At 45.7% G+C, this 27,539-nt stretch overlaps 1 protein-coding gene across 1 annotated transcript in view; it reads right to left on the reverse strand.

Moving 5' to 3' along the window:
* LOC137300372 (glutamate receptor ionotropic, NMDA 1) overlaps positions 1-27,539 on the reverse strand; it is a 223,097-nt gene that overhangs the window by 54,871 nt on the left and 140,687 nt on the right. The window contains exons 8-13 of the mRNA XM_067969456.1: positions 20,157-20,301; positions 17,802-17,885; positions 13,032-13,167; positions 11,528-11,661; positions 3,729-3,893; positions 1,859-1,977 (exon numbers count right to left, since the gene is read on the reverse strand). Coding sequence (XP_067825557.1) covers positions 1,859-1,977; positions 3,729-3,893; positions 11,528-11,661; positions 13,032-13,167; positions 17,802-17,885; positions 20,157-20,301 — 783 coding nt within the window. The remainder of the gene's footprint in view (positions 1-1,858; positions 1,978-3,728; positions 3,894-11,527; positions 11,662-13,031; positions 13,168-17,801; positions 17,886-20,156; positions 20,302-27,539) is intronic.

Below are 27,539 nucleotides of genomic sequence, written 5' to 3' on the forward strand. Positions count from 1 at the left end.
GATGGGTGGATGGGTTAATGGGTTGATGGGTGGATGGGTTAATGGGTTGATGGGTGGATGGGTTAATGGGTTGATGGGTGGATGGGTTAATGGGTTGATGGGTGGATGGGTTAATGGGTTGATGGATGGATGGGTTAATGGGTTGATGGGTTGAGTTAATTGGTTGGGTTGATGGGATGATGAGTGGATGGGTTGATGGGTTGAAGGGTTGATGGGTGGGTGGGTGAATGAGTTGAGGGGTTGATGGGTTGATGGGTGTATGGATGGATGGGTTGATGGGTTGAGTTAATTGGTTGGGTTGATGGGATGATGGTTGAGGGGTTGAATGGATGGGTTGATGGGGTGATGAGTGGGTGTGGTAATGGGTGGATGGGTTGGGTTGATAGGATGGGTGTATGGGTGGATGGGGTGATTGGCTGATGGGTGTATGTGGGTGTATGGGTGGATGGGTTGATGGCCCATATAGGCTGCACCATGCCTGGTTTGGACAAGCTGGTTGAACCATTTGTTCTTTTCTTGCTGTTTTTTTAATGTTCGTTTTCCTCATTCGAACACAGGTCCTTTTTCTATCCGCCTGCAGCAGAAGGTCGCACATCATTTGGACCAGTGAAAGTGGTCAGGAGTGACATGTAACTTCTTATGAGGAGACTGGACTGGAGATTCTGGGGTTAAGGCATTAGAAGGAGTGGGGTGGGTAAGATTGGAGGCTTCCACCCAGCTCAGGGCTAGTACCATGCTCTGTTTATTATTCTTTCTCTCCTTATTCATTCATCGAAGCAACATAACACACAATTTCTTGCCATATAGGATGTGTTTGAAGTGGTGCCTTATCAGCAGCATTACAACATATATTTTTCTGATACAATAGGTTCCCATGAAGAGAGCCCAGAGGGCAATTTGAGCTCCTCACAGCACCCTGCATCAATCACTACCACAGTGGCAAGCACCAGCACAAATACATCCACTTTGACGGGTTCAATTAGTGAGGTGCAGAAGGGAACACTTGGTGATTCAATAAGCACGAGTGAGGAGCAGCAAGTTGAATGGAAGGAACATCAACCTGCTTACTGGGGGGGGGGTCATTTGTGGGGGGTGTAGATCTTTCGCTCCTGCAGTTGCTGAGCCCAGGAACTCAGGGCCTGCTGACCAATGCAGCTTGGTGTTTGTACAGCGCCTTTCATGGCCTCAGGTCGTCCCAAAAGACTTTTGAAGTGTAGTCACTGTTGCAATGAAGGGAAACGCTACATTAGCTCATCATCAGCAGTTCATGTAGTCATTTGAGAGTGACTGCCCATCAGCAGGAGAATGGCAGGAGCTGGCACAGATTGAGATGTCTCAATGGTGACACTACATCCATATCATCCAACCACCCCGCTGAAATGACTACACATGTGCCTGATAGCATACAGGCCCAGGCAGCTTTTCATTTTTGCTAATAATCTCTTTTGCGAGAACTTTATCAAATGTCTTCTGGAAGTCCATCAGGTCCTAGAGATTTGTCTATCATAAGTCTCATTATTTTCTCCATTACCAATTTTTGTTTTTAGTAAATCCACTAAGTTCTTCCCCTTGATTTATTTTTCAGTTCCTTTGCACTGCTGATATTTTGTGCTCTTCCTCCACTGTGAAAACATACAAAGTACTGATTTAACTAGTCTGCCATTTCCTTATTGACAGACTTGTTGGACAAGATGCTTAATGAAGCTAAAGTACATGATTTCACACCTATCCACATGGCTCTGCTTACGGCCTGAATGTCAATCTGTATTAGTAACATCGACCGCAGAAATTCAGACATCTGAACCTCTCGGCTAAAGCAAGGAAACGGAGAAGTGATATTGAGTAAGATACCACAAACCTGAATCTGTCCAAGAGATAAAGCATCACTGCTACTACATGAACGGACAGGCCCACTAGCAGCCACAGCGTGCTCTGAAATGGCTGCATGAATGAGTCCAGGGTACTACGAGGAATTTCCTGTGTAACACAAGCAGAAACACTGCAGTCAGTGCACACAAGGTGAGCCTCACTTTTACAGCAGTATATGCAAATGAAATGGAGTCAGTGCAGCTCTGGGATACTATACAATAGCCCAATTACCTCTTTGTTGAGCTTCCCCTTCCCACAAGTTTTCAATGTACTTTCTCCCTGTGCCTGGCACCATTTCCTATCCAAGAGGATATCAGGTATCCAAATCACTCATGAACTGGTATCTGTCTTTTTCATTAACTGGTATCCCTATCACTAACTAGCTTTCCTGTGTCATTAACTAGTATCTCACTCACATTAACTAGTATCTCTCACTCTCGCATTATCTGGTATCTCTCACTTTCGCATTATCTGGTATCTCTCGCTCTCTCACTGACTTATCTCTCCCATTAACAGATATCTCTCTCTCATTATCTGGTATCTCTCTCTCATTATCTGATATCTCTCACTCTCATTATCTGGTATCTCTCGCGCTCTCATTGACTGTTATCTCTCCCATTAACAGGTATCTCTTTCTCTCTCATTAACTGGTATCTCTCTCTCTCTCTCTCACATTAACTGGTGTATCTCTCTCTCTCTCTCTCTCATTAACTGGTATCTCTCACCCACTCATTAACTGTTATCTCTCTCTCATTAACTTTAACTGATATCCTAGTCTATCACTAACTGGTATCTGGAGCACACATGAACTGGAATCCCTCTCCCACATTAACTGTTATGTATGTCTCATTAACTGGCATCCCTGTCTCTTTAACTGCTTCTCATATGTCATTAACTAGTCTCCATTAATTGCTAACCTAGTTTCATTAACTGGTGTCCCTGTCTCTAATTAAGCCTGACATTTGTCAAGCAACAACAGAACATGCTGGAAATCACAGCATCTGAAAGTGACTCTTTATCAGAAAAGAAAGGGCAAAAGGCAGGAGAGAGCCTTTATAGAACCGGCTGAGATAAGACTGAGAAAGGGCCGAGAAAGGGCTGCCAACTCTCCTTGATTGTCCTGGAGTCTCCAGGAGTTAAAGATTAATCGCGCAAGCAACCCAGGAGAAAAATCATCGGGGTATAAAAAAAATCAGATGGGAAAAAGGCAGTTTGACCGACAGTCGAGAATCATCCAAATGGGTAAGGAAGAGTCTGTTTCGTTTCCAGTTGGTGTAAAGGCGGTGCTCTGTGAAGATGGACATGTCAGGCAACCAATGGCGGAAGTGTGGGGTCGGGCGGTTGGAGGTGGGAGGTCATGTGATAAAACCTCCCGTAACACATCCAAGCAGAGTTGGCAACCCTAGACTAGGAGGGAGGGAGGGGGAGAACAGGTAAGCAGCAAGAGTACATTTCACTAAGCTACAGTTACAAAGACGCAGCTGATGAGTTTAACAGACTGTAAATACAATTTTTAAAAGCTGGTCAGATGGTGTTAAAGAGTCATCTCTATCCTGCCTTCCTTTTTCTAGTTTTGGCATTACCCCAAAAGTTAACTTGTCTTTTCTCTCTTCAGGAGCTGATGTATTACTGTTATTTTAGATTTCTGGCATTTGGAGTTCTTATTTTCATTAGTCAACCAACAGTTAGTTTGAAGGTTTCCGCTGTGGCGAGCCTACCCCCCTTCTGCAGAGAGGAGAAAGTCACCTCACTTGGTTGTGGGAATAGTGAAACATCTGGATGACTGAATGGTTGCATAATTACAAAGCTGGATGATTGGGTGGCTCGATGGCTGGATGACCAAATGGCTGGATCGATACCTTCTTCACTAGAATGGTGAGTCCTTGGTACTTGTACGGTTTGGAGAATTCAATATACTGAGCTCGTTCATTATTGATAGTTAGAGGAGCAACAATCATGTCACCCAGTCCGCCCAGCAGCTCCCCCATCATCCCGTTCCATTCCTTCTTATTGCTGTTATTCACCTGGAAATAGTTAAAGTATCCATGAGCATTCCGAAGCATTAGCAGCACCGACATCGGGAGAGAGAGCGAGAGAGCAAGAGAACGAGCCAACACTGGACACAGGTTCTCAGCAACACATATCCCTCCCAACTCTCTTCTGCATGCTACCGGGCTGTCTTCAGTTCTACCCCACAATCTGAGTTTAAAAAAGAGATTCCTTTAAGTGTAGCATCTGCTTCTGCGTTCACTCAGGTCCTGCAGGTAAAGTGGACGGTGTTGGGCCTGGTTACTACATGCTACCAGGAATGGTACACTGCAGCCCTCCAGGGAGGGTGCCCTGATGTACAAAATAGGGTCACTCATCTCAAACACCCATTTCCTGCGACTGAGTGTCCATTTTATTAGACCTCAAAGGCAGAGGGAGAGGGGGAGAGTGCTGTATCACTCCATTACTTGCCCACTGGATATCATTTGCACCTCCACATTGGATTTTTATGGCTGCTACAATTCCTCCTCGGGAGAGATGGAGACTGGGGAATGAGGGTTCGGTGGGGAGAGAGAGATGGAGACTAGGGAATGGGGGCTCAGGGGGAAGAGAGAGATGGAGACTAGGGAATGGGAGCTCGGGGTGGGGGGGGAAAGAGAGCTGGAGATTGGGGAATGGGGGCTCGGGGCGGGGGAAAGAGAGATGGAGACTGGGGAATGGGGGCCCGGGGGGAGAGAGATGGAGACTGGGGAATGGGGGCCCGGGGGGAGAGAGATGAAGACTGGGGAATGGGGGCTCGGTGTGGGGGGGGGAAGAGAGATGGAGACTGGGGAATGGGGGCTTGGGGAAGAGAAAGATGGGGGATGGGGGCTCAGGGAGAAGAGAGAGCTGGGGAATGGGGGCTCGGGGGGAGAGAGAGATGGAGACTGGGGAATGGGGGCTTGGGGAAGAGAGAGATGGAGACTGGGGAATGGGGGCTTAGGGGAGAGAAAGATGGGGAATGGGGGTTTGGGGGAGAGAGAGATGGAGACTGAAGAATGGGGGTTCGGGAGAGAGTGATGGAGACTGGGGAATGGGGGTTCGTGGGAGAGAAAGATGGGGAATGGGGGTTCGGGAGAGAGAGAGATGGAGACTGAAGAATGGGGGTTCGGGAGAGAGTGATGGAGACTGGGGAATGGGGGTTCGTGGGAGAGAAAGATGGGGAATGGGGGTTCAGGAGAGAGAGAGATGGAGACTGAGGAATGAGGGTTTGGGGGAGAGAGCGAGATGGAGACTTGGGGGGCTCGGGGGAGAGGTGGAGACTTTTAAAATTGGATAGCCTGTTGGTGAAGGATAGAATACTAGAGCCTGGTCTTTAGTTGCTTCCAAGCCTTTATTCACACAGATTCTGATTACACACACCACACCCTAGCTAAGCTCTCCTATAAATGGATACAAGAGAGTCCCCAATTGATATCCACCACCTGAATATAATTAATACTAATTGATATAAATCATACAACTAACAGAATCTCGGGAATGGGGGCTCGGGGGGAGGGAGATGAAGACTGGGGAATGGGGATTCGGTGGGGAGATGGAGATTGGGGATTGGGGGCTCAAGGAGCAAGGGATACGGGGAATGGGAGATCAGGGGAGTGAAAGGGGACTGTGGATCGAGGGATTGGGGCTCAAGCAGATGGGGAGAATGAGGTGGGATGAGCGTGCGGACCAGGATTTCCTACAAACTAGGGAGCAATAGAAGCAACGTGGTGAGTGGGAGCGGCAGTGAGAGAGGAACAGCCAGTAAAGAGGTGAGTGAAAGCTGGGGTCCATACTGTGAGTAAATCATGAAAGATTGTTTCTGCTGGTGGATGAATAGGGAACTCGGGAACGGAAACCAAGAATTCTCACTGGAAGAACCAAGGGCTGGAGGAAGGTTCTTGAACTGAGGGCTATTAGACTGTGGGATCCTTCACCACATGTGACTATTGAGACAGAGTCTAAACTTCATTTAAAAGGGATGTGGATAAATATTTTAAAAAGAGGAATATAAAAGGATCTGGGAGCAATGGGGTTACAGGAGAGAGCACCAGCACTGGTGGGCCAAATGGCCTCCTGCTGTGCTGTAATTTCTATAATTCTATGAAAACTCTCCTTTATTGAGACTGAGCTCAGGGAGTGGTTTAAAAATGTTGGTGCTGAGTTGAGTTCAGGACGATAAGCCCTGTGAGCAGTACCCCGAACACTGAGCCAACTGCCCTATGTGCGGGAGTGGGAAGAGAAGCCATTGCAGGTGATTCTCTGCTGACAACTAGATACACAGGAATGGAACCAGGCGCGGCCAGTCCCACCCAGCCCGACAACGGAGGAGAGGCATTGGAGGAGGATGGTGTGGTCAGTTGTGTTGATTACTGCTGGCTACAGGTAGGATATCGGGGCATTACACCTTTTTCTACCAGTTACATATCGACCATCAGTGAATTGTGAGGCTTAATTTTCCCGGGAAATTGCAGGTGCGTTGGGGGTGGGTGGGTGGCTCCGAAAATCGGGGAAATCCCATTCGGGTTTGGAGGCCGGCTCCAACCCGCTGACTTCCGAGTTCCCCACAGACGCACCTGTGTGCGCGCGGGCATCCTGAATCCACAATTAAAGCCGGCGGGATGATAGTTAAAGAGCCAAATGTACCTCATTGAGGTACTTAAGGCACTTTACCTGTGACATATTAGGTAGTTAGAACGATTTTTAAGTTACCTGGGCGGTTTTCCCACGGCTTCTGATTCACGCCTGGTGAAACCAGACGTGAAGGGCCGGATCAGGCAAAAAGAAACAAAATAAATTAAATAACAAACCATTGCACGAAGTTAAAACACAAAATCAACCTACCTTTGTACCCTGCTTCGATGTCCGATGTCTCCCTCTCCGATCTCCCCCTCTTCACTCCCCCCGATCTCCCCCTCTTCACTACCTCGATCTCCCCACCCCCGATCTTCGACTCTCCCCACCCCCCGATCTTCGACTCTCCCCACCCCCGATCTTCGACTCTCCCCACCCCCCGATCTTCGACTCTCCCCACCCCCCGATCTCCCCCTCTTCACCACCTCGATCTCCCCACCCCCCGATCTTCAACTCTCCCCACCCCCGATCTTCGACACCGCCCCACCCCGATATTCGACTCTCCCCACCCCCGATCTTCGACTCTCCCCACCCCCCCGATCTTCGACTCTCCCCACCTTCGATCTTCGACTCTCCCCACCCCCGATCTTCGACTCTCCCCACCCCCGATCTTCGACTCTCCCCACCCCCCCCGATCTTCGACTCTCCCCACCTTCGATCTTCGACTCTCCCCACCCCCGATCTTCGACTCTCCCCACCCCCCCGATCTTCGACTCTCCCCACCTTCGATCTTCGACTCTCCCCACCCCCGATCTTCGACTCTCCCCACCCCCGATCTTCGACTCTCCCCACCCCCCCGATCTTCGACTCCCCCCACCCCCCCGATCTTCGACTCTCCCCACCTTCGATCTTCGACTCTGCCCCACCCCCGATCTTCGACTCTGCCCCCCCCCGATCTTCGACTCTGCCCCCCCCATCTTCCACTCTGCCCCCCCCCGATCTTCCACTCTGCCCCCCCCCCATCTTCCACTCTGCCCCCCCCATCTTCCACTCTGCCCCCCCCATCTTCCACTCTCCCCACCCCCGATCTTCGACTCCCCCCACCCCGATCTTCGACTCCCCCCACCCCCGATCTTCGACTCCCCCCACCCCCGATCTTCGACTCCCCCCACCCCCGATCTTCGACTCCCCCCACCCCCGATCTTCGACTCCCCCCACCCCCGATCTTCGACTCCCCCCACCCCCGATCTTCGACTCTCCCCACCCCCGACCTTCCACTCTGCCCCCCCGCCCCATCTTCCGCTCTCCACCCCCTGATCTTCTGTTCCAGAGCCGGACGACGTCTCGCTCGCTCTCTTTCTCTCCCCACCCCCGCCCCGCCTTGCATTGCAGCTCCTGTCGATCAGGCTGGCTGCCGGGCTGTAAACCCGGAGAGCACGTCAATCACCATCAATTACGTGCGATTGTGTTGGAAATGGTAAGTTTTGTTTATTCGGGCTTGCCAAGCGCACCTTCACCCCCCCCCCACCCCCCCGCTGCCAACCCTCCACCTTTTCAAAATTGAGCCCATTGTATTACTGTTGGTGGAGAGAGGAATCTGAGTGTTACCAGTATTACAATAGTTATCAGTGCAAATTCAGTGAGTTACTGTTAGTTACTAGTAGAATCAAAGTTCTTCCCACCTCTGATTTCCTCTATGTAAATCTTTCCCCCCACCCTTGGGTTTCCCCTCTCCCCCCCCCCCCCCTCAGGTTTCCCCTCCTCCCACCTCCACCTTCGGGATTCCCCTCTCCCCCCTCGGTTTCCCCTCTGCTCACGAGTGGTCTCCTGGTTCTTGGAACTTCTCGTACAACAGCAGCCAGCGCAAAACCACGACCAAAAATGCTCAACTACAGGGGACCCGACCTTTACACGGTAAATGCAATAACATTTGTAGAAGTCACGTGATCAGAAATCATGTAGTAATTCATGAGATGCAAGTGTTTCTGAGAAACGTGATACGGCCTTACATCATGACAAACCTTCCTTATCACCAAAAGTACCAAAATCAAAATGTATTGCAGTGAACAACAACGCTCCATATAATAGCTCAGTCCCCCTCTCCCTTCAGACGGAGGCCCAGCTCCCCCCCCCTCTCCCTTCAGACAGGGGCTCAGTCCCCCCCTCCAGACGGGGGCCCAGTCCCCCCACCCCCACCCCGTCTCCCTTCAGACGGGGGCCCAATCCCTCCCTTTCTTGCATTCTTCAATACCTATGTCCTACTGTTCACAGGCCAGTATTCCTAGAAGTTTTCATCTCACCTTCACTGGGAAGCACCCCTTTATTAGTTCTGTTGAGATTTAGAAGGTGCCATGTCAAGAAATAATTACATAGGATGTACAGCACAGAAACAGGCCATTCGGTCTAACGGGTCTATTCCTTTCTCCCTTGTGTATATCTAGCTTCTCCTTAAATGCATCTTTGCTATTCACCTCAATACTCCTTGTGGTAGCGAGTTCCACATTCTAACCACTCTCTGGATAATGAAATTTCTCCTGAATTCCCTATTGGATTTATTAGTGATTATCTTATATTTATGGCCCCTAGTCCTGGTCTCCCCCACAAGTGGAAACATCTTCTCTACGTCTACCCTTTCATAATCTTAAAGACCTCTATCAGGTCACCCCTCAGTCTTCTCTTTTCTGGAGAAAAGAGCCCCAGCCTGTTCAGTCTTTGCTGATAGGTATAATCTTTCAGTTCTGCTGTCAACCTTGTAAATCTTTTTCACACCTTCTCCAGTGCCTCTATATTCTTTTTATAATATGAAGACCAGAACTGTGCACAATACTCCAAGTGTGGTCTACCAAGATTCTATACAAGCTTAACATAACTTCTCTACTTTTCAATTCTATCCCTCTAGAAATGAACCCCAGTGCTTTGTTTGCTTTTTTTTATGGCCTTAGTAACCTACTTTTAGTGATTTGTGTATCTGTACCCCCAGACCCCATTGCTCCTTTACCCCATTTAGACTCTTTTTATCCAAGGAGTTTGTGGTCTCCTTATTCCTTCTACCAAAATGTACCACCTCACACTCATCTACATTAAAATTCATTTGCCAATTACACCCCCATTCTGCAAGTTTATTAATGTCTTCCTGTATTTTGTTGCAATCCTCCTCAATATTATCTATACCCACCAATGTGGTGTCGTCCACAAATTTTGAAATTGTACTTCCGATTCCCGAGTCCAAATCGTTTATGTAAATGGTGAACAATGGTGGTTCAAGCACCGATCCCTGTGGAACACCACTTCCCACCTTTTGCCAGTCTGAGTAACTGCCCTTAACCCCTACTCTCTGTTTTCTGTTTTGTAGCCAGCTTGCTATCCATTCTGCTACTTGTCCCCTGACTCCACATGCTCTGACCTTAGTCATGAGGTTACTATGCGGTACCTTGACGAAGGCCTTTTGAAAATCCAAATATATTACATCTACTACACTACCCTGGTCTACCTTTCTGTTACTTCTTCAAAGAATTCAAGTCAAGAATGACCTTCCCTTTTGGAATCCGTGCTGACTACTCTTTATTATATTTTTGGTTTCTAGATGTTTTTCTATTACATCTTTTGAGTAAGAATTCCATTATCTTTCCTACCACCGACGTTAAGCTAATTGGTCTATAGTTTCCTGGACTTGTTCTATCTCCCTTTTTAAATATAGGAATAACATTAGCTGTCCGCCAGTCCTCTGGCACTATTCCCTTTTCTAATGAATTTTTATATATATGTAATAGTGCCTCAGCTCTCTCTTCCCTAACTTCTTTTTAATATGCGCAGATGTTAAACTTGTATAGAACCTTGGTTAGACCACACTTGGAATATTGTGCACCGTTCTGGTCTCCATATTATAGAAAGGATATAGAGAATTTGGAGAGGGTGCAAAAAAGATTCACAAGGAGATACCAGAACTGAGAGGATATCCTTATCAGGAAAGGTTGAACAGGCTGGGGCTCTTTTCTCTAGAAAAGAGAAGGCTGAGGGGTGACCTGATAGAGGTCTTTCAGATTATGAAATAGTTTGATACGGTAGACGCAGAGAAATGTTTCCACTTGCGGGGGAGTCCAAAACTAGAGGTCATAAATATAAAATAGTCACTAATAAATCCAATAGAGAATTCAGGAGAAACTTCTTTACCCAAAGAGTTGATAGAATGTGGAACGCGCTATCAAAAGGAGCAGTTGAGGCAAATAGCATAGATGCATTTAAGAGGAAGCTAGATAAACACATGAGGAAGAAAGGAATAGAAGGATATGCTGATAGGGTGACATGAAGTAGGGTGGGAGAAGGCTCGTGTGGGCTCGTGTGGCTATAATAGATCAGTGGGGCCAAATGGCCTGTTTCTGTGCTGTAGTTTCGATGTAACTCGATGTAATCCATCCGGACCAGGGGTTTTATCCTCTCTAAGTTTGATTAGTTTATCGATTTATCTCCCCTTTTCTATCTTAAATATCTTTATCTTTTTTGAAACAGATCCATAACACAGTGTCCATTCTAAAGCACAAAGAGATGCTGATTTGTTGTGACAGCCTCCCTTTAAGTAAATGATAAAATACAATGTAATCACTATCGTCAGTTGATAAAATATCACTTCCTGCTACAAATTGTAACATTGTTATGTGAATGTATCACTGTTAATGAGAGGTAGGCTTGTTGTGGTTCCATTAATTACTACCCTTTAATACCTCGCAAGATACTTCGCAGCAGATTTGTGGCCAAGTAATAGTCTTACAAAATGGAGGAATGAAACTGCACTGATTTCTAGCCTCGCTTATTGGTTTAATCACTGCTTTTCTATTTGGGCAACAAATTAATTGTCTGAAAATGTTGCACTGGGCATGACTTAGTGCTTATTATGCTCTAATATATGATTCTCCATTGAGCACTAACAGTGCAGAAATGCAACTGCAGAAAAGATCTTCATACCCTTCTGTTTATTACAAGGTTTTGGGTCAGTCAGGGGCAGAAACAGGGGCATTGGGGAGAAACCCAAAGCAAATATATACCGTCCTTTACCACACTGAGTGTAAGAAGGAATACCTACTCGCTCCTGTGTCCCAAACTTCCCATCTTGGACAAGGTGAACCTCGTAGGTAAAGTTCAACGTAGGAGTGCTCGCAAGCTTGATGAGCAAATCAACACAAAACCCAAAGCAGCACTGAGGGATGATGGGACGACCTGCCAAACACAACGTACAGAGTGCAGTTGACAGGACTTAAATCACAATGTGTTCAAATCAACAGCTTACATTACTTCAAACATATCATAGTACAATTATTTAAAGAATGTCTGAAATGTGAATGGTTTCTGAATGGAATGTTCCCGCTCTGTATAATGTAACATTTAATGGTTCACCAAAATCATCGTCAAACATCGAAAAGAAGCTTATTTCCTAGAATTAGTGCAAAGACGACCAGAAGAGTTCCAGAAACACTTGTCTGAGGTCTCTATAGCCGCAGGACTTTCTTATCTGGATGGGAACGTCTTCCCGTGTCCAGAGTCCCACCTCTTACAGCCATGCAGCCCGCCCTTAAAGATCGTAGACAACATCTAGGCTGTGGGAGCTGGACTCCTTTTTTGTAAAAGGAAGCTGCTACCAGTTTGCTTCCCTCACACACAGATCTTCCAACGAGATTCTGTCTCGAAGGTAGGAAAGTGAGTCCCACGTCCTGCCACAAGTAATGATTCACAGCTTCTGAGGTGGAATCTGTGACCCCAACCAATGTGTTCAAATGAATGATATTGCAATAACCATAAATCACAATTGTACTCGATTTGCATTGTAATGGGTGTGACAGATTGTACTGTAATGGCTTTGTGTTACATTGTAATGGGTGTGAAGGGTTGGTGTGATGTGTTGGTGTGATGGGTTATATTCCAGTGGGGTGATGGGTTGGTGTGAAGGGTTATATTCCAGTGGGGTGATGGGTTAGTGTGATGGGTTATATTCCAGTGGGGTGATGGGTTGGTGTGAAGGGTTATATTCCAGTGGGGTGATGGGTTGGTATGATGGGATATATTCCAGTGGGGTGATGGGTTAGTGTGATGGGTTATATTCCAGTGGGGTGATGGGTTGGTGTGATGGGATATATTGCAGTGGGGTGATGGGTTGGTGTGATGGGTTATATTGCAGTGGGGTGATGGGTTGGTGTGATGGGATATATTCCAGTGGGGTGATGGGTTAGTGTGATGGGTTATATTCCAGTGGGGTGATGGGTTGGTGTGATGGGATATATTGCAGTGGGGTGATGGGTTGGTGTGATGGGTTATATTGCAGTGGGGTGATGGGTTGGTGTGATGGGATATATTCCAGTGGGGTGATGGGTTGGTGTGATGGGTTATATTGCAGTGGGGTGATGGGTTGGTGTGATGGGTTATATTCCAGTGGGGTGATGGGTTGGTGTGATGGGATATATTCCAGTGGGGTGATGGGTTGGTGTGATGGGTTATATTCCAGTGGGGTGATGAGCTGCATTACAACGAGTGTCATGGATTGAACATGACAGGCTACATGTCTTATAAACAGCAACGTGAAGTTTTTGATTTACCTGGCACAGTAGCATTAGGTCCTGTACAGATCACCTTTTTAATGGGGTCCCCATGAATCGTTAACTCTTCCTGACATGTTCCATCTGGTAATGTTGGTTTCACATACACAAAAGGCTCTTGGTAAATACTGACAATCTTTGGGTAAAGTACAAAAATCCAATCAGGTTTCTGAATAAACTGTATGAATAAATCTTCTGTATCAGTGTGTACTTACGAACAATTTATAAGCAGCTTACACAGGAAGTAAAAAAAAGTTGCAATCTATAATTAAAGTATTATTGTGTGGTAATTCAGACTTGATACAGTAGAAGAGGTTCTTAAAAGGAGCCTCACCCTGAGGCCAGGTGAGTGATAGTTTTGTGTAAGTTTAGGCTCTGAATACTGAAATTAAATAACTCAGCATTTTAGCAGCTGCAAAAGGCCTTTAACATGAAATTTAAACTTCTTTTCTCACTTTTATTGGAGGTCTCATTACTGTGCACTGATTTCCACAATAGATCTGAGGATTCAAGACAAATTATCCAACAGTGGTAGAAATCTACAGAATACATTCTTCCCGTTTATTCCCAGGGTCTTGCAGTACACAATATAAACATGCGCAGGCTGTTACGTTTTTGAGTGGCTTTATGCTAGATTATTTCTTTGTGTTCTGTGTCAATGACCACTCCTGCAAGAGTGTGGGTTTTTTATTTAGCTAGGTAAATATCGTGAGACTCAGAGTAAAACAGGGAACTCCAGTCGCTATACTCTGGCTTACTTGAATATACCATGGCCCCGATATTAGCGGGGAGGTGGGATGGCAGCGGGGGGGGGGGGCGATTGGGCATGTGGGTAACTCGCCCAGTAAAATCTGTCCGTTCCACACGTGGTTGTGGGTAAATTGGAGCCACTTAACGTGGCGTCCGGTTTTGCCATCGAGAAACTACGCAGCGGGCGGACTGCGCACCCGCATCACAGGCTGTCAGCTGGAGGAGCTCTATTTAAAGGGGCAGTCCTCCAATGCTGCTCCCGGAGCAAAAACCCAAACAGCACAATGGAGCAGCCCAGGGGAAAGGATGCTCCTAGATTCAGTGATGCCTCATGCCAGGTGGTACTGGATGGGGTGAGGAGGAGGAGGGATGTCTTCGACCCGGCGGACAGGAGCAAGTGGCTTGCCTCTGCCACCAAGAAGGCCTGGCTCGAGGTGGCAGAGGAGGTCACCCGCAGCAGCAACATCTCCTGCACATGGATCCAGTGCACGAAGCGCTTTAATGACCTAACTAGGTCAACAAAAGTGAGTATACTTACTCATTCTCTTACACTCTGTCTTCCACATCACCACCCCCACCCCACAACTCATTCTGCACTGCCCACACTACTCTATCACATCACTCCTCACACCCACTCATAGCTCATCCTCAACTTACCTGCTCTTCCTCACTTCCCCAATACTCACCCCACCACTACCACTCAACCCAATCCTCATACAATGTGATGAATCTGTGTCATATTCACCCTCTGATGCATCTCTTTCATGGTCAGCCGTACCCAAACCAAAGCATTCAGCGGTTGGCCACATCACCATCTCTCACTCACACGTCTGTACTTTTTCCCATTATAGAAGAAGAAAACCCAGAATGCATGGGAGAGGGCGAAGACCGGAGGGGGGCTGCAACAGATAGTTGCCCTTACAGACGTGGAGCAGGAGGTGCTGGAGCTGAGCTGCACCCTCGAGTGCCTGTCCGCCAGGGACGCCGAGACTGGCACCCGACACACGTCTGGTGACATAACTTTAACATTCAGCACACACAATATGAATTGATGTTAACATGCCTTGCCATCTTCAGCACCTCAACATCTATGATCATGCTTAATGTTGCCTTTTGTTCTCTTACAAGGTCTTCAGCGACCGCTGTGATGGTGGAGGGCGATTCCTCAGAGGATCTGCCGGACTCTGTGGGGGCACCATCACATTTGAGCGAGCCATCCACCAGCGCAGATACACATAACAAGGTGGGTCCCAGTCCGCAGTTAGTTGGGTCGCACATGGTGAGTTATCACACACGTGAGCACGAGCAGACGCTGGTGGCAGGGGCAGCTGTGGAGAGTCTGCGTCGGTGGGAGCACTCCTCTCCAGGCTCTGCTCAGCTGGACACAGATGCTGAACCCTGGGGACCATACTTTTAAAAGGAGAATGATCGAGGGGCAGCAGCACATTTGCGAGGTGCTGGAACAGGTACCACGCGCACTCTCCACAATCACGCAGAGGATGGAGGAGTCCAACTCCTGCATGAATGGAATGGTGGCACAGGTACGGGAGGGAATCTCTGAGATACTGTCACAGAGATGTGTGGGCATCTCTGAGATAGTGTCATGGGTAAGTGCGGGAATGTCTGCGATGGAGGGAAGGCTAGCCTCCATGGAGCTTCAAGCACAGCTCACAAATGAATCCATTCAGGTGCTGACAATGGCTGTTCGGACTCAGGGTGAACAACATTCTGTCACCTTAAACAGGCCGGTAGATACTCTAGCACTGGCCTTACAAGGCTTCACACATGTCCTCCAAACTGTCATTCAGCAGAGTGGTAGGAGTGGGGTGGGCTTGGCCCAGGGGAGGGATGATGGCGAAAGGGGACATGGAAGAGGGGACGCCACTCAAAGCGCCCCCACATCTCACCCGTTGCCCCCTCTCAACTGCAATGCTGCCTTCTCTCCAGGTGGCTGGGTCTGCCTCTGCACACGTGCAGGTGGAGCAGGCTTTGGAGGGGCCCTCACGGGCATCGAAACCCAGAGGGCGTAGGCCCAAAGCATCTAATCAGTCAGGGCATGAACAAGAGCAACCTGCCACTATCTCTGCTGCAGCCACAGGGGATGCACAAGGGTTTTTCATGGTTGGTCATGTTTTTTATTTATATTTGCTTTTTGTTAAACGCACATTAAATGTTGTTATTGCCACCACTACTGCCACGTCTTGGCCATGCTTGACTGGTTTCTGTAATAAGGCCCTTTCATGAGGTTCACCATGAACACCCACACTTGATGCCACCCATTGGGTCATTCTACAGTGGGTGTACGTGTAGTTCCAGGACTGTTTTGTGCGGGGTGTGGGGGTGCAGCTGGTGTGGCCGCTGCTCTATCCAGGTGGTGAGGACTGGACTCTTCACATATCAGTGACTCCCTGGCCTCACGAGCAGCCAGGTGAGCTGTTGTTCTGTCCATGGGTTGCTCCTGCTGCTCCTCCTTATATGGATGCAATCGATTACACACTGCACCTGTGGGAAGCCAACCACAGCATGGAATCCCACTGCCCTCTCTGTCTGGCTGAGGTCATCCATGGGGAAGTTGACGTAGTGCGAGGCCTTGCGAAACAAGGCCTTGCTGTTGGTGACCTGCCTTATGCACTTGTATGCAGACGACTGAGAGACCCCAGCGATATTCCCGGTGGCACCCTGGACTGATCCGGAGGCAAAGAAGTTGAGGGCAGTGGTGAATTTGACAGCGACAGGTAAACAGATGCTGCTCAGCCCAGCCGGGAGCAGCTCGGTATGAAGGAGGCTGCAGATATCTGCGACTACCTGGTGACTGACTCTGAGCCTTCATATGCACTGCTCCTCAGAGAGGTCCAGGAAGCTGAGCCTCGGTCTGTAGACCCTGTTGTGAGGGCCGTGCCTCCTGCGATGTTGCTCTCTCTGTAGTTGCCCTCCGTGCTCCTGTGCAGGTCCCTGTGGCGCAGCACTGTGTTGTGGAGCTCCATGTGGCGGAGGTAGACGCCGTGCCTGGCGAGGCTGGTGATGTTGCTCGTCCTCTGATGAAGTGGTGAATGCAACCATGGCGGCCCCCCCCGTCCTGACGATATGAGTTTGAGGGGGTCCGCAAAGTAGGTAAATACATTTGCACAGCAGAGTTCTGGGTGGAAAGTAAGAATTTTGAGTGAAAACACAAAGGTCTTGGAGCCAAAACTTTGTCTGAAGTGACAGAGTGCCCTGCTGCAATAAATGAGGTTTTCTCCCCACCTGTCAAATAATCATTTGCATCTCCCACTGGCTGCTGGCTGAAACACGTCTGTTGCAACAGGGAATGTTTCCCACAGCACGGGAAACACGCTGAGGATCCTTCAAAATTGCACCCCAAACCCGCTCCGGATTTTAGCGATTTTTGGAACCCTCCGCCCCCAACGCCCCTGCTCCATCATCCGAAAATCGGCCCCGGTGTGTTGACTGTAGGTGGATGAATACACACTCTACCAGACTGCAGCTCAGGTTACAAACCACTAGACTAATTTATTGAACATTAAACAGGTAACTGAACAGTATTCACTGCTAACAGCATATTACAGAAATTGCAACCTTTATTCATCTGAAAATATCAAAAAGAACAAAGCCACTTTCCCTGCGCTAAGGCTCAACATTAAACTTGAAATCCCGTTCCTTCACAACATCTGTGGCAATCCACTACCACTGACCCTTTCCTTATCCACATGCCGTGGGCCTGGTCATTTGCCCCCTTCCTCCTTCAATGACATTGACAGGAAATACTAAACAATGAACTTCCATGGTTGACACACTTACTGCATGAGCAGCTAACATGGTGTGTTTTTGCATTGTGAAACTGAGCTCAAGGTGTCATGAATTGCATTAGTTGCTCATCGAAGAACTCAGCCATTGAAGGTGACTGATTTTGAACATCAGTTGTGACTGCGAGCTCAGGGTTTCTCTTGGGACTCCAGTGTTTTGGCTTCACAGCCGCCGGGTTATTCTCTGCTAATACAGTAAATTAACCCAGGTTTGTACCTTCAATCTCGTTGACATCTGAAACCCTTTGGGCGTGTTTAATTCCCCGCCTGGCCAGATTATTTTCTTGTCATTTAGTAGAACCTGTGGAATTGATCAAATGCAGAATCAGAAAAGCATTACTGACATGGAATAGAAGAACATACACAGCCAAGGAAAGCCATAAAACACACATCTACCAACAAAGTACCATCTGTTCTGGACTCTGCCAAGATTTATTTGGATTGATGAGGAATGAACAACTAACAGGGAAAATCTGTGAGAATACAGAATTGTGACATTTCTCTAAAACCCAAAAGTAGAATATAATCCGGGACTTCAGTCTAACATCAGAGTTTACAACATTAAACATGGCTGGTTGGATTTCAGATGGTGTCTCTATGGTCTCAATAGCCATAGAGTGTGCTGATCAGCAATATCTATGTGTATCTGTCTAACCTTCAATCCTATTCTTAACTGAACATTCAGATAGCTCCTTCCTTTAAAGGAGTTTATCAACATGACATCAATTACTTGTGATGGAAGTGTATATTCTGCAGATCTACAACTCTGGCTTCTAATCTCTGTCTATATTCAAGATAATATAATGTCATTGACTGAATGTTTTCTGTCAGTATTAGGAGTGAACAAAATTCCCCTTCCCCTCGCTGATATACGCATGACTTTTAGTCAGTATTATGCAATTCATTATTAATGGCAAAGTACAGAAACTTGGAGAAGCAATCTCTTTCTTGTTAAAACTCACAACATTTACCTTTAACTTCTACTTGGTGCAGGTAATAACTCTATAAATAACCACCTACTTAATGCTATGAAAATCACCTTTCCAATTGCTTTATTCACTTCTTTCATGGCATTTTACAATCTCAGGGTCTGAGGTGAGAATGTCAAGTGGTTAACATGTGATGTGCTCCATTTAAACTCTTTATGATTTGGCAAATATCAAAATACTTGACGTTCCTGTCGTTAAATGGCGTGTATATGAAACAGTGTTAGAATAAACCATGCCATATGGGGACAAATAAACTTACAACACATGGGACTGGTTACCCTGGTATCACACAAACAACCCTATGTCACACAGACACACAAACCTCACATCACACTGGTGCAAATAGACTGGCATTTGTGGAGAAGTGAGCTTTCACGGGCTGAGCTTTTTTATGTTCTTATCATAGAACAAAATTAGTTCTCTCCTGCTGATTGGAGCTACACTTTTAATGCAGTGACACCAAAGGTATGGGGTGAAGGTGCTTAATAAAGAAAAAAAGGAAAGACTTGCATTTATACAGCGCCTTTCAGGACGTCCCAAAGCGCTTTACAACTAATGAGGTACTTTTGAAGCATAGTCACTGTTGTAATATAGAAAACGCAGCAGCCAATTTGTGCACAGTAAGATTCTACAAGTAGCAATGAGATAAATGACTGGATAATCTGTTTAATGATGTTAGTTGAAGGATGAACATTGACCAGGACAGCGGGATGAACTCCCCTGCTCTTCTTTGAATAGTGCCATGGAATCTTTTACATCCACCTGAGAGGGCAGACGGGGTCTCGGCTTAACGTCTCATCCAAAAGACGGCACCTCTCTCAGCGCAGCACTGCGTCAGCACTGCCCTGGAGTGTCAGCCTGGATTTTGAGCTCAAGACTCTGGAGCGAGGCTTGAACCCACCACCTACTGACTCACAGGCAAGAGGGCTACCAAAATGTGGTAGGAGGGAGCCGGCCAGTGTCAGCGGTGCCAATGGGAGCTGGTGAAGTAGGCTGGACATCAGCTACTTTGCCATAGAGAGATAAACGGTTTGAAATAATTAAAACATGGCTTAAGCACATTACTACTACACAACAGAAACAACAAGAAGAACGTGAATTTATATAGTGCCTTTAACATAGTAAAACATCCAAAGGCACTTCACAGGAGTGTACGGGCAGCAGAGTTTTGGATGAGCTCAAGTTTATGGAGGGTGGTAAGTGGGAGGCTGACTAGGAGAACATTGGAATAGTCAAATCTTGACATAATAAAGGCATGGATGAGGGTTTCAGAAGCAGATGGGCTGAGGTAGGGGCGGAAACAGGTGATGTTATGAAGGTGGAAGTAGGCGGTTTTGGTGATTTATATTTATATAACAACAACATGCATTTATATAGCACCTTTCACGCCCCATGGCGCTTCACAGATGCAAACGTTAACACTATGCTGTACACTGCCTCTGAAAATATTACATTTTGGATTGCTTTACAGTAAACGTCAGGGTCAGTGTTAGGGTTGCAGTAAGGGTCAAGATTAAGGGTTAACCCAGAATCAGTGCTAAGGTAACCCTATGCAAATGCTCCCAACTATTTCTCATACATACGTCAGTCCCGTTGTAAATTCCAATCTGCACGAGCTTCCCTTTTTGCACGTTCACGATGCTGTAGTTGGAAAACTTCCGATCACCTTCATCATTAAATTCTACTTGGCCTGTGAACCCCTCTCGATATTTGGTGGACAGCAGAACCCTGCAGGTAATGGACACACAACACCTCAGCAATTGTACCATGGAGATAATTAGGATTAACGAGGCCGTGCAGTTCTTGACCTCCAGAAAATGAGGCAAGCGAAATTTTAGATTGGCGTAAACCGCGGAGAAACAACCTAGGGGTTATGATCAGGAGAACCTCTGTGGTTTCTAACCCAGTAGGTCCAATCTCAACCAGCTTGGCAGAGAATGACACCAAGTCCAGGCCAGGCACTCCAAAGGATGCAGGATGTTAACAAGTGAGTCACTCGGGATGACTTGCAAGTCCTGCAGAATCACTGGATGCAGAGCAGCACTGGAAAGCTGGGAGAAGGCTGCCCATCTTTACAATCTCTTGCATGGGGATAACATGAATAACATGGGGAACAATAATATACCCTTTCCATTAATTGCAGGAACATCAAAGTAACATGGTGAATTTATTTTGTCCACTAAATTAGGTGTTCCAGGATTATTAATGATCTACAATCGGACTTAAATGAAAGATATAAAAACCTTATAACATCGAAACAAAGGAAGTAAAAAGAAAACCTAAAATCTGGAATAAAAACAGAAAACACTGGAAATACACAGCAAGTCTAACAGCATCTGAAAGAAACAAGGTTAACTGCAGAAGAGAAAGGAAGAAAATGAGAAGGAAAGAACAAACAAATAAACTTGCATTTATATATGCACCATATCACATCCTCAAGAAATCGCACAGCACTTTACAACCAAAGAATTACTTTTGAAGTGTAGTCACTGTTGTTTTGCATGCAAACATAATAAAGTGACTCTATTCTCTGTGCCACCATGTGTTTGAGTTCGAGCTGCTTTTATTTAATGAAAACAAATTTGCTTCTGTGAAGACTCAGAACTCAAAGTCCTGGAATTATTCTTGTCTCTCTCTCTGAACCCTCTCCAATTATCCTTGTCTCTCTTCTCTGAACCCTCTCCAATTATCCTTGTCTCTCTTCTCTGAACCCTCTCCAATTATCTTTGTCTCTCTTTGAATCCTCTCCAATTATCCTTGTCTCTCTTCTCTGAACCCTCTCCAATTATCCTTGTCTCTCTGAAACCTCTCCAATTATCCTTGTCTCTCTTCTCTGAACCCTCTCCAATTATTTTTGTCTCTTTGAATTCTCACCAATTATTCTTGTCTCTCTTCTCTGAAACCTCTCCAATTATCCTTGTCTCTCTTCTCTGAACCATCTCCAATCATCTTTGTCTCTCTTTGAATCCTCTCCAATTATCCTTGTCTCTCTTCTCTGAACCCACTCCAATTATCCTTGTCTCTCTTCTCTGAAACCTCTCCAATTATTCTTGTCTCTCTTCTCTGAAACCTCTCCAATTATCCTTGTCTCTCTTCTCTGAACCCACTCCAATTATTCTTGTCTCTCTTCTCTGAAACCTCTCCAATTATCCTTGTCTCTCTTCTCTGAACCATCTCCAATTATCTTTGTCTCTCTTTGAATCCTCTCCAATTATCCTTGTCTCTCTTCTCTGAACCCACTCCAAATATCCTTGTCTCTCTCTCTCTGAACCCTCTCCAATTATCCTTGTCTCTCTTTGAATCCTCTCCAATCATCCTTGTCTCTCTTCTCTGAACCCTCTCCAATTATCCTTGTCTCTCTTCTCTGAACCCTCTCCAATTATCCTTGTCTCTCTTCTCTGAACCCTCTCCAATTATCTTTGTCTCTCTTTGAATCCTCTCCAATTATCCTTGTCTCTCTTCTCTGAACCCTCTCCAATTATCCTTGTCTCTCTGAAACCTCTCCAATTATCCTTGTCTCTCTTCTCTGAACCCTCTCCAATTATCTTTGTCTCTTTGAATCCTCTCCAATTATCCTTGTCTCTCTTCTCTGAAACCTCTCCAATTATTCTTTTCTCTCTTCTCTGAAACCTCTCCAATTATCCTTGTCTCTCTTCTCTGAACCCTCTCCAATTATCTTTGTCTCTCTTTGAATCCTCTCCAATTATCCTTGTCTCTCTTCTCTGAACCCTCTCCAATTATCCTTGTCTCTCTTCTCTGAAACCTCTCCAATTATCCTTGTCTCTTCTCTGAAACCTCTCCAATTATCATTGTCTCTCTCTCTCTGAACCCTCTCCAATTATCCTTGTCTCTCTTTGAATCCTCTCCAATCATCCTTGTCTCTCTCTCTCTGAACCCTCTCCAATTATCCTTGTCTCTCTTTGAATCCTCTCCAATCATCCTTGTCTCTCTTCTCTGAACCCTCTCCAATTATCCTTGTCTCTCATCTCTGAACCCTCTCCAATTATTTTTGTCTCTCTTTGAATCCTCTCCAATTATCCTTGTCTCTCTTCTCTGAACCCTCTCCAATTATCCTTGTTTCTCTGAACCCACTCCAATTATCCTTGTCTCTCTTCTCTGAACCCTCTCCAATTATCTTTGTCTCTCTTTCAATCCTCTCCAATCATCCTTGTCGCTCTTCTCTGAACCCTTTCCAATTATCTTTGTCTCTCTTCTCTGAACCCTCTCCAATTATCCTTGTCTCTCTTTGAATCCTCTCCAATTATCCTTGTCTCTCTTCTCTGAATCCTCTCCAATTATCCTTGTCTCTCTTCTCTGAACCATCTCCAATTATCCTTGTCTCTCTTCTCTGAACCCTCTCCAACTATCTTTGTCTCTCTTTGAATCCTCTCCAATTATCCTTGTCTCTCTTCTCTGAATCCTCTCCAACTATCTTTGTCTCTCTTCTCTGAACCCTCTCCAATTATCCTTGTCTCTCTTCTCTGAACCCTCTCCAACTATCTTTGTCTCTCTTCTCTGAACCCTCTCCAATTATCCTTGTCTCTCTTCTCTGAACCCTCTCCAATTATCTTTGTCTCTCTTTGAATCCTCGCCAATTATCCTTGTCTCTCTTCTCTGAACCCTCTCCAATTATCCTTGTCTCTCTGAATCCTCTCCAATTATCCTTGACTCTCTTCTCTCAACCCTCTCCAATTATCCTTGTCTCTCTGAATCCTCTCCAATTATCCTTGTCTCTCTTCTCTGAACCCTCTCCAATTATCCTTGTCTCTCTGAAACCTCTCCAATTATCCTTGTCTCTCTTCTCTGAAACCTCTCCAATTATCCTTGTCTCTCTGAAACCTCTCCAATTATCCTTGTCTCTCTTCTCTGAACCCTCTCCAATTATCTTTGTCTCTTTGAATCCTCTCCAATTATCCTTGTCTCTCTTCTCTGAAACCTCTCCAATTATTCTTGTCTCTATTCTCTGAAACCTCTCCAATTATCCTTGTCTCTCTTCTCTGAACCCTCTCCAATTATCTTTGTCTCTCTTTGAATCCTCTCCAATTATCCTTGTCTCTCTTCTCTGAACCCTCTCCAATTATCCTTGTCTCCCTTTTCTGAACCCTCTCCAATTATCCTTGTCTCTCTTCTCTGAACATTTTCCAATTATTCTTGTCTCTCTTCTCTGAACCCTCTCCAATTATCTTTGTCTCTTTGAATCCTCTCCAATTATCCTTGTCTCTCTTCTCTGAAACCTCTCCAATTATTCTTGTGTCTATTCTCTGAAACCTCTCCAATTATCCTTGTCTCACTTCTCTGAACCATCTCCAATAATCTTTGTCTCTCTTTGAATCCTCTCCAATTATCCTTGTCTCTCTTCTCTGAACCCTCTCCCATTATCTTTGTCTCTCTTCTCCGAACCCTCTCCAATTATCCTTGTCTCTCTTTGAATCCTCTCCAATAATCCTTGTCTCTCTTCTCTGAATCCTCTCCAATTATCCTTGTCTCTCTTCTCTGAACCATCTCCAATTATCCTTGTCTCTCTTCTCTGAACCCTCTCCAACTATCTTAGTCTCTCTTTGAATCCTCTCCAATTATCCTTGTCTCTCTTCTCTGAATCCTCTCCAATTATCCTTGTCTCTCTTCTCTGAACCCTCTCCAATTATCCTTGTCTCTCTTCTCTGAACCCTCTCCAACTATCTTTGTCTCTCTTCTCTGAACCCTCTCCAATTATCTTTGTCTCTCTTTGAATCCTCTCCAATTATCCTTGTATCTCTTCTCTGAACCCTCTCCAATTATCCTTGTCTCTCTTCTCTGAAACCTCTCCAATTATCCTTGTCTCTCTTCTCTGAACCCTCTCCAATTATCCTTGTCTCTCTTCTCTGAATCCTCTCCAATTATCCTTGTCTCTCTTCTCTGAACCCTCTCCAATTATCATTGTCTCTCTTCTCTGAACCCTCTCCAACTATCTTTGTCTCTCTTCTCTGAACCCTCTCCAATTATCTTTGTCTCTCTTTGAATCCTCTCCAATTATCCTTGTCTCTCTTCTCTGAACCCTCTCCAATTATCCTTGTCTCCCTTCTCTGAAACCTCTCCAATTATCCTTGTCTCTCCTCTCTGAACATTTTCCAATTATTCTTGTCTCTCTTCTCTGAACCCTCTCCAATTACCTTTGTCTCTCTATGAATCCTCTCCAATTATCCTTGTCTCTCTTCTCTGAACCCACTCCAATTATCCTTGTCTCTCTTCTCTGAACCCTCTCCAATTATCCTTGTCTCTCTTCTCTGAACCCTCTCCAATTATCCTTGTCTCTCTTCTCTGAACCCTCTCCAATTATCCTTGTCTCTCTTCTCTGAACCCTCTCCAATTATCTTTGTCTCTCTTTGAATCCTCTCCAATTATCCTTGTCTCTCTTCTCTGAACCCTCTCCAATTATCCTTGTCTCTCTGAAACCTCTCCAATTATCCTTGTCTCTCTTCTTGAACCCTCTCCAATTATCTTTGTCTCTTTGAATCCTCTGCAATTATCCTTGTCTCCCTTCTCTGAAACCTCTCCAATTATTCTTGTCTCTCTTCTCTGAAACCTCTCCAATTATCCTTGTCTCTCTTCTCTGAACCCTCTCCAATTATCTTTGTCTCTCTTTGAATCGTCTCCAATTATCCTTGTCTCTCTTCTCTGAACCCTCTCCAATTATCCTTGTCTCTCTTCTCTGAAACCTCTCCAATTATCATTGTCTCTCTCTCTCTGAACCCTCTCCAATTATCCTTGTCTCTCTTTGAATCCTCTCCAATCATCCTTGTCTCTCATCTCTGAACCCTCTCCAATTATCCTTGTCTCTCATCTCTGAACCCTCTCCAATTATCTTTGTCTCTCTTTGAATCCTCTCCAATTATCCTTGTCTCTCTTCTCTGAACCCTCTCCAATTATCCTTGTTTCTCTGAACCCTCTCCAATTATCCTTGTCTCACTTCTCTGAACCCTCTCCAATTATCTTTGTCTCTCTTTCAATCCTCTCCAATCATCCTTGTCGCTCTTCTCTGAACCCTTTCCAATTATCTTTGTCTCTCTTCTCTGAACCCTCTCCAATTATCCTTGTCTCTCTTTGAATCCTCTCCAATTATCCTTGTCTCTCTTCTCTGAATCCTCTCCAATTATTCTTGTCTCGCTTCTCTGAACCATCTGCAATTATCCTTGTCTCTCTTCTCTGAACCCTCCCCAACTATCTTTGTCTCTCTTTGAATCCTCTCCAATTATCCTTGTCTCTCTTCTCTGAATCCTCTCCAACTATCCTTGTCTCTCTGAACCCTCTCCAATTATCCTTGTCTCTCTTCTCTGAACCCTCTCCAACTATCTTTGTCTCTCTTTGAATCCTCGCCAATTATCCTTGTCTCTCTTCTCTGAACCCTCTCCAATTATCCTTGTCTCTCTGAATCCTCTCCAATTATCCTTGACTCTCTTCTCTGAACCCTCTCCAATTATCTTTGTCTCTTTGAATCCTCTGCAATTATCCTTGTCTCTCTTCTCTGAATCCTCTGCAATTATCCTTGTCTCTCTTCTCTGAAACCTCTCCAATTATCCTTGTCTCTCTTCTCTGAACCCTCTCCAATTATCTTTGTCTCTCTTTGAATCCTCTCCAATTATCCTTGTCTCTCTTCTCTGAACCCTCTCCAATTATCCTTGTCTCTCTTCTCTGAAACCTTTCCAATTATCCTTGTCTCTTCTCTGAAACCTCTCCAATTATCATTGTCTCTCTCTCTCTCTGAACCCTCTCCAATTATCCTGGTCTCTCTTTGAATCATCTCCAATCATCCTTGTCTCTCTTCTCTGAACCCTCTCCAATTATCCTTGTCTCTCATCTCTGAACCCTCTCCAATTATCTTTGTCTCTCTTCTCTGAACCCTCTCCAATTATCCTTGTTTCTCTGAACCCTCTCCAATTATCCTTGTCTCTCTTCTCTGAACCCTCTCCAATTATCTTTGTCTCTCTTTCAATCCTCTCCAATCATCCTTGTCGCTCTTCTCTGAACCCTTTCCAATTATCTTTGTCTCTCTTCTCTGAACCCTCTCCAATTATCCTTGTCTCTCTTTGAATCCTCTCCAATTATCCTTGTCTCTCTTCTCTGAATCCTCTCCAATTATTCTTGTCTCTCTTCTCTGAACCATCTCCAATTATCCTTGTCTCTCTTCTCTGAACCCTCCCCAACTATCTTTGTCTCTCTTTGAATCCTCTCCAATTATCCTTGTCTCTCTTCTCTGAATCCTCTCCAACTATCCTTGTCTCTCTGAACCCTCTCCAATTATCCTTGTCTCTCTTCTCTGAACCCTCTCCAATTATCCTTGTCTCCCTTTTCTGAACCCTCTCCAATTATCCTTGTCTCTCTTCTCTGAACATTTTCCAATTATTCTTGTCTCTCTTCTCTGAACCCTCTCCAATTATCTTTGTCTCTTTGAATCCTCTCCAATTATCCTTGTCTCTCTTCTCTGAAACCTCTCCAATTATTCTTGTGTCTATTCTCTGAAACCTCTCCAATTATCCTTGTCTCACTTCTCTGAACCATCTCCAATAATCTTTGTCTCTCTTTGAATCCTCTCCAATTATCCTTGTCTCTCTTCTCTGAACCCTCTCCCATTATCTTTGTCTCTCTTCTCCGAACCCTCTCCAATTATCTTTGTCTCTCTTCTCTGAACCCTTTCCAATTATCCTTGTCTCTCTTTGAATCCTCTCCAATAATCCTTGTCTCTCTTCTCTGAATCCTCTCCAATTATCCTTGTCTCTCTTCTCTGAACCATCTCCAATTATCCTTGTCTCTCTTCTCTGAACCCTCTCCAACTATCTTTGTCTCTCTTTGAATCCTCTCCAATTATCCTTGTCTCTCTTCTCTGAATCCTCTCCAATTATCCTTGTCTCTCTTCTCTGAACCCTCTCCAATTATCCTTGTCTCTCTTCTCTGAACCCTCTCCAACTATCTTTGTCTCTCTTCTCTGAACC

The sequence above is a fragment of the Heptranchias perlo genome, chromosome 31 (assembly GCF_035084215.1).
Source record: "Heptranchias perlo isolate sHepPer1 chromosome 31, sHepPer1.hap1, whole genome shotgun sequence".
NCBI classification, from domain to species: domain Eukaryota; kingdom Metazoa; phylum Chordata; class Chondrichthyes; order Hexanchiformes; family Hexanchidae; genus Heptranchias; species Heptranchias perlo.